Below are 9,341 nucleotides of genomic sequence, written 5' to 3' on the forward strand. Positions count from 1 at the left end.
AAAACAACAAAATACAAAGAGCAAATCACTCACTCTTGACTGAGAACTTTAATAGTCGCTTTAATAAGAATCCATGTTAAATGTATACAGTGAAGTCTATGTTTTTTTTTTTTTCATATTTGTTCATTTAATTACTTTCTTCAATGCTGTTAAATACACCTGTAGCTGAAAAAATAAAGCACTGTTTATTTAATTTGTATATTAAGTTGTGTATGTGTATCTTTGTTCTTAATTTTTTATAACAAAGAAAATGACAAAGATTTTTTATCTTCGCCACTTTGGCCTAAATGTCTGCCATTCTTTTTTATTTTATATTTTGTTACCTAAGGCTTTGTTTTTAAAATAGGGACATTTGTTTGGCTGTGATGCTCAGTCACTTGCAAAATAGTAAAACCAACATGAAAAGGAATCGTGATAAAATCGTTAATCGTGATTTTCCTGAAAAAAATCGTGATATGATATTTTTGCCATATCGCCCACCCCTACCTGAGGTGTAAGTTTTACTGGCCCAACATGGACTTGGACGTTGAGAGAATAGTCAGAGATTGTGCAGCATGTATAATGAATCAACCACTTCAGGAAGACCAGCCGCTGCAACCACTTGAGCTGCCCCCAAGGCCGTGGACAAAACTGGGAATTGACTTAGTAGGACCAATTCAAGGTGAATACATTCTGACTGTTATTGACTACTTCTCTTCCTTTCCTGAGGCAGTCGTAGTAGCTGACATCTCCTCACAAACAGTTATAGCAGAGTTGATGAAAATGTTTGCTCGTTTTGGTTATCCGTCAGAAGTTGTAACTGACAATGGCAGACAGTTTGTCAGTCACGCGTTTGACACATTTCTCAAGAATGGAGGTATCAAGCACATACGCGCTTCACCTTACTATCCTAAGAGTAACGGGAAGATTGAACGATTCCATCGATATCTCAAAAAGGCGTTTCGAGCATGCAAGTGTGAAAGCAAAGTGTGGAAAGCAGAGCTTCCAAAAATTCTGATGTCTTATCGTGCCACTCCTCATCGTGGTTCAGGAGAAACACCGGCATTTCTTATGTTTTCTAGAGATATTCAAACAAAGTTACCAAGCCTGGACTTGTTACAAGAACAGATCACAGAGGAAGTAAAAACACATCATCGGATGTACAAAGAGAAAATGAAAGACTATGCAGATAAAACAAACAGAGCAAAGGATCATTCATTCAAAGTGGGAGATGTAGTCTATGTCGCAAATATGGAGCAAGGAAAGTTGGACTCAAAGTTTAAAAGTGCTAGGTATGTCCTTCTGAGCAAAACGTCAGACAGCTCATTTGAACTTGTGAATACAGAAGATGGATCTTTGATCAAAAGAAATGTTAAACACATGAGACATGCGTCATTGTCCGTGGATCCACCTGTTCCTGAGCTAGAGGAGGAGAGGGTTACCTCACATCTGAAAAGTGAACAAGTGAAAAGTGAGCAAGGGCAGAAAGAAATGTCAATACAGGAAGAAAAGTTGCCAGAGACTGTTCCTGTGGAGAAGCCGTTAACGACTAGAAGTGGTCGTGTTGTGAAGAAGCCAGCTAAGTTCAAGGATATGGTTGCTTGAAGTTGTTATTTAGTTATATAGTACCTTCTGTGTTTACTTTGAAGGAAAGAAAAGAAAGAAAAGTTTTTGTTTACTTAATTTAGTGGATGGGTTATTTTAAGTTATAAACTTAAAAATTAAAAAGGGAAGTGATGTAGTATAGTGGGTGTGTTATCGCGGGAAGTTCTGAGAGCGGGAAGTTACGAGAGCGGGAAGTTAAGAGAACGGAAAAGAGAGTGATTTGACATGCGGAGCTGAGTTCAATAAAGCTAAGATAAACCAAACCAAAGGCGTTGTTCTTGGACCACATCACAACAGTGAGGAACATGGCGCTTTGCATTTGCAGACCCTGTCGTGCTGTTGGCCATATCCACTGCAGCAGACGCATATTGCAGCATGAATTCTAACGATTAATTGATTGTTAATTTAAACAACGATCGATCATGTTGTTAAAATGAACATCCCTACTGTTGAGCAGTGGTGGACGAAGTACACATTCCATGTACTTGAGTTAAAGTAAAGATACTCAAGGTAAAATATTACTCAAGTAAAAGTAGAAGTGCTGCCTTTAAACATTCACTTGAGTAAAAGTACAAAAGTATTTGCCTTCAAATGTACTTAAGTACACAAGTACTATGATTTTTTTATGGCTATAATGTCCTATTATAATTTTCGTCACAAGACTCTTGCTTAACTCAGTCTACGTGAAGACTCTAATGTCACTCTTGGCACACCAATCTATTAATAAAATGACATTAATTAGTCATATATATATATATATATGACTAATTAATATCATTTTATTATTAGATTGGTGTGCCAATATATATATTTGAATTGAAAATATTTTTTGTGCATTTAATTTTGGAGGGAAGGGGACAGTAAATTTACAGTATTTACTGTATATTTTTCTCGAGCGTCTATGATCATAATTATTAAAATCCTAATGTTATGATACAGTCACATAAACCTGCACAACGCCATTAAATACACACACACGCACACTTTTTTTTTTTGTTGGCATCCTTCTGTCTTCGAGAGACAATGGTTTAGAATCTGCACCCAGGTCAGTCTGTGGTTTGGTTGCAGACTCTGCTATGACTGTAGAGTCCGATACGGGAGCGACAGCACCGCTGGCACTTGCTGCAAGTGTAAGCAGTGGTGGTGTCAGTGGGGGCAAGCTGAACACTTTGCTGCCGACGGGTCCTCTTCTCCTCCCACTGAATTGCTCTTTTTTCTTCGGCTAGAAGGACACCGGTCTTAACGGTGGATCGCCAATTTTCGCGGTCCGATGTCACTGCTTCCAAATCAGCTGGGCAGATGCTGCATGCTTTCAAATCTCGCTTGCAGGCGTCCTTGTAGCGCAGGGTTGGCCGTCCAGTTGGTCGTGTTCCTATGGCAAGCTCCCCGTACAGAACGTCCTTTGGGATACGACCGTCATCCATCCTGCACAGGTGGCCAAGCCAGCGCAGTCGCCTCTGTGTGAGGATGGTGAACATACTTGGCATACCTGCCTGAGCCAAAATGGCTCTGTTTGTAATACGATCCTGCCAGGTGATGCTCAGGAGTCGTCTGAGGCAGCGCATATGAAAGGCATTCAGTCTTTGCTCTTGGCGAGAATATAGAGTCCAAGCTTCACTGCCATAGAGGAGGGTGCTCAAGACGCATGCTTGGTACACCTTCAGTTTAGTTTTGAGTGTCAACAGAGTGTTGTCCCAAGCCCTCTTTGCTAGTCGAGCCATGGCGGTAGCTGCTTTGCCTATCCTTATATTGAGCTCGGTATCCAGGGATAGGTTGCTGCAGATGGTGGAGCCAAGGTAGGTGAAATTCTCCACTACCTCCAGGGTGTGGTCGCCGATAGTGATTGCAGGAGTGGTGTTGACATCTTGAACCAATATGTTGGTTTTCTTGAGGCTGATGGCAAGGCCAAATTCTGTGCATGCATCTGCAAAGCAGGTGATAAGTCGCTGGAGGGCACCCTCAGTGTGTGCGGCAAGAGCAGCATCATCTGCAAACAACATCTCCCGTATGAGTACCCTGCGGACCTTAGTCTTTGCTCTGAGGCGGGCGAGGTTGAAGAGGTTCCCATCACTCCTAGTATGGAGGAAGATCCCGTCTTCGGAGTTGCAGAAGGCATAGCGCAGGAGCAGGGAGAAGAACATGCCAAAGAGTGTTGGCGCCAGGACACACCCCTGCTTCACACCACACCTGATTGGGAAGGGGTCTGAGGATGACTCGCCATACTGGACTGTGCCCACCGTGTTCTCATGAAATGATATGATCAGCTTCAAGAGCTTGGGGGGGCATCCAATCCTGTGTAGGAGAGTGAAAAGGCCAGTCCGACTGACCATGTCGAACGCCTTGGTCAGATCTATAAAGGCAAGGAACAGGGGACGTCTCTGCTCACGGCACTTCTCCTGCAGCTGCCTAAGGGTGAACACCATGTCAATTGTTGACCGTTTTGCTCGGAACCCGCATTGCGACTCCGGGTACACACGATCGGCGAGCAGTTGTAGGCGGTTAAGGATGACACGTGCAAAGGCTTTCCCCGCAACACTGAGGAGGGAGATCCCGCGATAGTTATTGCAGTCACTGCGATCGCCCTTGTTCTTATAGAGCGTGAGGATCTTAGCGTCTCGCATGTCCTGGGGTATGATGCCTCCTTCCCAGCATTTGAGCAGGAGGTTATGGAGGTGGCCGAGAAGAGAACTCACTTTTCCTGCCTTGATGATCTCTGGTGGAATTCCATCACTGCCTGGTGCTTTCCCACAGGCCAGTGAATCAATGGCCTTCCCAAGTTCCTCGATGGTGGGTGGCGAGTCAAGCTCCTCCATGATGGGCAGAGGCATGGTATTTCGAATGGCTGTGTCAGTAACAATGTTCTCTCTTGAGTACAGTTCCTGGTAGTGCTCAGCCCATCTCTCCAACTGCTTTCTGCGATCTGTGATGATCTCGCCGGAAGTAGATTTTAGGGGAGCAGTCTTGATGGCGTTGGGACCAAACGCTTTCTTCATGCCCTCATACATGGCTCGGATATTACCACAGTCCGCCGAAGTCTGAATATCGCAACACAACTTCAGCCAGTAGTCGTTCGCACACTTTCGGGCAATCCGCTTGGTGTTATTACGTGCCTCTCTGAGGGCAGCCAATGTCCTAGCAGAAGGCTGCCTCTTGTGCTCAAGGAGAGTGGTACGTTTTGCAGTGATGGCAGGCTCCAGTACCTCGATCCCTGCCACAAACCAATCTTCACTCTTTTTCACCTTCTTCCCAAAAGTGTCTGAGGCGACCTTGTACACGGTGTCACGGATGTACTGCCATCGCATCGTAACACTGTCTACAGGGCAGTCCTCCAGGGCCTCATCAATGGCCCTGGCGAAGCGTTCCCGCAGCTCTGGCACTGCTGTTCTTGCCGTGTTGATGCGAGGGCGGCCCTTTTGCTTCGAGCGATGGGTTCGTCTAGGTTGGAGGCGCACCTTGCTGCTGACCAAGGAATGGTCCGTGTCGCAGTCAGCACTGTGATACGTGCGAGTGACGAGCACGTGCTTGAGCATGGGTCTCCGAGTAACAATGAGGTCAAGCTGGTGCCAATGTTTGGATCTGGGGTGTCTCCAAGACACTCTGTGGTGGGGCTTGGTGGGGAAGAAGGTGTTGGTAATACACAAGTTGTGGTAAGAGCATAGCTCAAGTAGTCGCTGTCCGTTCTCATTAAGCTTGCCAACACCAAAATGTCCAATGCAGTGTGGCCAGGAGATGTAATCAGCGCCCACCCGGGCATTGAAGTCTCCGAGCATGAGCAGGTTGTCTTTCGGTGGAATCTCTGCAATTTTGGCCTCAAGTTCGTAATAGAAAGCATCTTTATCCTCAGCTGTGGAGCATAGTGTGGGGGCGTAGACGCTAAAGATGTGCAAGGGTCCCGAGGAGGTTGTGAGACGGAGGGAGAGGATACGCTCAGTCCCCTGAGAAGGAGGTTCTACTGATGGTAAGAGAGAATTTCGCACTGCAAAGCCGACCCCATAAAGTCGGCGCTTGTCTTGCTCCAGTCCTTGCCAGAAGAAAGTGTAATCTCTCTCCTTCAGACTTCCACTGGATGGAAGACGTGTCTCTTGAAGGGCGGCAACGTCGATGTTGAGCCTTAACAGCTCGTGATTGATGATAGCGGTTTTTCTAGCGTCGTCAACTTGCTGAAGGTCGTCACAGAGGCCAGGGCACATTGTTCTGACATTCCAGGTTGCCAGCCGCAGGGCTGGTGACTTCTTGGTCTTTTGATTATTTCTTTTATTTCCTGGTGCTGGGTTTTACAACCTGCCTGTCGATTTTGTCTAAGCTCCATGCACCCGATGAAGCAAGCAGGTTGTGGCGGGGTAGTACCTAACTGCCCGGGGGCTGCCCGGGTTAAGGCGGGCGGTAACGACCCAATGGAACACGATGGTTCCTCCCACCGTCGGGAGCAACCCCTAGCGCCCGGCTCGACGCCAAATGAGCCACGACTTATCACTGGTAGACTGCTGCTCCCCGTGTTGTTTCTGCACTGAGACAGTGCAGCTGGAGTGACCTCTCCAGGTGCAGGCCTGGGCTAATAATATGGAGATCCTGGGTTGCCCAGACGTCAGGACCCCCCTCTCGGCTTTGCTGGCAGGGTCTGACAGAAAGGCGAGCCAATACAGTCAGTGTCAGCGCAGCTGCAGGAGTTACCGGATGGTGACATGTTCCTTCACCATCCGCCTGAGGGGCTCCACTCCTGATTTTCTGTTGGGGTTTACTCCCTTAGCCTTTTGCTTTCCCTGGAGCTAACCACAAGGCAGTGGTTCACAAGGGTTTCTGTACAGAGTTTTCCTTCTCTGTTGAGGTATGATGGTATATCCCTTGGGTCGCTCTTTGTCTGGAACCTCCCCCTCGACCTTACCGCCATGGGTGGCCCTACCAGGAGCTTAAGCTCCAGACGGCATCGCTCTCAGGTTCATCGGAACACGCAAGGCTCTCCACCACGACAAGGTGGCAACCCAAAGAGAGCAACCCAAAGAGGTGGCAACCCACGCACACACACACATACATATATATATTCTACGTTATGGAAGCAGCCAATTTCCCTCCAAAATTAAACACAAAAACGTATTAATGCAGTGTTTCTGCTACTCCCCAGAAAGAAAGAAAAATGCTATTATTAGGGGTGGGGAAAAAAATCGATTCTTAGATGCATCGCGATGCGGACGTGGACGATTCTGAATCGATTCACAAATACCAAAAATCGATTTTCAAAAAAAAATAAAAAAAATAACGTAATATTGACGGAACGCAAAAGACGGAACTCTGAAGCGTGGAAACAATATTGTCAAAGCTTCCACCCGGCTCGGAAAGGGCAAAGCGCATTACACAATCAATCGCAACTTTTATTGCCAAGGATTTGCATCCAGTCGTTGAGAACCAGGGCTTTCGCGCTATGTTGCACACTTTGGAGCCGAGATACAACGTCCCATCTCGGAGATATTTTACAGACACAGCGATCCCCACACTCTACAACAAGACCAAAACCGAAGTCATGGAATCACTCAAGAAAGCGGGTAGGATAGCTGTAACATGTGATGCGTGGACATCCGTATTTTATGTTAATAGAGATTCAGAATATGTTGAAGTTTGTTATAATTTGTTATTGTTGTGATTTTTACTGTAGTGAATTTACTGTTGTGAAATGGAAAATCAATAATCGAGAATCGTTAATAATCGAAAATCGACTGTAATCGAATCGGGACTTCAATAATCGTAATCGAATCGAATCGGGAAATCAGACAGATTAACCACCCCTAGCTATTATATGGGTGGCAGTGGCTCAGTGGTTCATGTAGTTTGTCTACAAACTGGAAGGTTGGTGGTTCAATCCCCGGTTCCACTTGACCAAGTGTCGAGGTGTCCATGAGCAAGACACCGAACCCCAGCTGCTCCCGACGAGCTGGATGGCGTCTTGCATGGCTGACACCGCCGTCGGTGTATGAATGGGTGAATGTGAGGCAAAATGTAAAGCGCTTTGGTGGCCATTGGGTCTGTGAAAGCGCTATATAAATGCAGTCCATTTACCATATGCAAGTCATTTAAGTGTCAATTTAAAACGCAATGTACATTATGCGTCAATATTGACCGATATTTGCTGCAATAATAGCTGCTGCTCTCTGCCCCGCTTTGGCAACGCGATTTGTTTGGAACTATTGAGAGCTACACGAATCATGTCACTGCGCGGCGGCGAGATCACTGTGTCGCAACCGTATGGTCGCAATCTGGTTCGCGCTTAGTAGATACCGCCAAGGCAAGTTCAAATCAAAGCGCGCGCTGTATTGTGATTGTTGGCTCGTTTGACCAGTTAAGTTTTTATCCACTATATAAAAAGGAACGACTGATTTTGAAAATGTAGTAGAGTAAAAAGTAAGATATTTGACTTTGAAATGTAGTGGAGTTAAAGTAAAAGTCTTCCCAAATTTAAATACTTCAGTAAAGTACAGATACGCAAAAAAACTACTTAAGTACAGTAACGAATTACATTTACTTCGTTACTGTCCACCACTGCTGTTGAGTTTATGAATGCAGTGTTTAATAATCGGAGGTGTTCAGATTAGTCATTTCTGAATCGCCAGAGTTTTGTTTCGCGCTCTCACTCACTGAAATCTGCACTCTCATCATAAACAACAAAGCAGAGATGTGCGTGCGATGTATGTAGGAGATTCATTCATCATACAGGGATTGACTATTTTTGTTCTATTTCAACACCAAAAATAGTTTCAAACAAAGATCACAGCGGAACCACAGAGCATCTGATGAAACTGGCATACAGTTGGCTTGACGTTGGATGTTCAACACAAATTTAGGGACCATCTCTAAAGTTACATTTGGCATTGGTATACACGTTTCTCTTCAACAGCATTTGATGAGAATGCCTTACAGTCAGAAAAAATCATCTAGGTGTCAGGTATGACGCACACCTTTTAGATTTGTGATATTTAAAAAAATAAACTGTGAAACACGAAAATATAGACATGTATTTCACTAGTCTACTGTGTGGGCTCATACACATAATACGCTACATTAAAAAAGGCATAGCTTATAGATCACTGAAGAGAACTATATTTACAACAAAACTTTACAGCAATTCCTGAAGACTACTCATTTAATATGCGTGTACTTCATCTAATGTCTCGAAATTACCACACATGTACTGTTTTGTTGATTCCTATTAGGGTGAAAAAGGAAATAAAAGGCATTTTCTAGGTACTGTACACACCTGGAATGAAGGTATCCCTGCGGCAGTCATACAGCATCCCAGGATACAGAGGTCTTCCTAGAGCTGCCACTTCAATGGGCTGTGATGATGCCATGGCTAAAGTAAATGACAATGAACAATAGGGATATTTAATAACTAATTTATCATTCTAAAATTATTTTTACTTTTTACTGATTTCATCACATTGGTTTGAGGACAATAAAGGCATAAATCATTCCTTCATTGAATGCTATTGGTTAAATCATTTCTAACCATTACCTGCGGTGAAATGACATATGAAGATATATTTTTGTTCCTAATGCTTTGAGTCTTCTTACAATACTGTCTCTAAACACCTCATAATCTGTAGGTGGCTATTCACACTGTCATAACATTACCTGCTCGTACCATATTAAAGTGGTGTCTCACCTGGGGTCCTTGCGTGTATTCGGTATGTTAAGAAATGAAGTCGTCTGGTGAAGTCTTCAGTCTGAGCCCAACTGGGTTCTTCGTCATATTTATAGTACTATTGTAC

At 44.6% G+C, this 9,341-nt stretch overlaps 1 protein-coding gene across 1 annotated transcript in view; it reads right to left on the reverse strand.

The window, feature by feature from the left end:
• Positions 1-8,921, reverse strand: part of LOC307004565 (neoverrucotoxin subunit beta-like) — a gene marked incomplete at both ends in the record, with an annotated part of 56,930 nt that extends 48,009 nt beyond the window's left edge. The window contains one exon of the mRNA XM_079623881.1: positions 8,828-8,921. Coding sequence (XP_079480007.1) covers positions 8,828-8,921 — 94 coding nt within the window. The remainder of the gene's footprint in view (positions 1-8,827) is intronic.
• Between the last annotated feature and the right edge of the window lie 420 nt (positions 8,922-9,341).

This window comes from Phoxinus phoxinus, assembly GCF_949152265.1.
Source record: "Phoxinus phoxinus genome assembly, chromosome: 9".
In the NCBI taxonomy this organism is placed as follows: domain Eukaryota; kingdom Metazoa; phylum Chordata; class Actinopteri; order Cypriniformes; family Leuciscidae; genus Phoxinus; species Phoxinus phoxinus.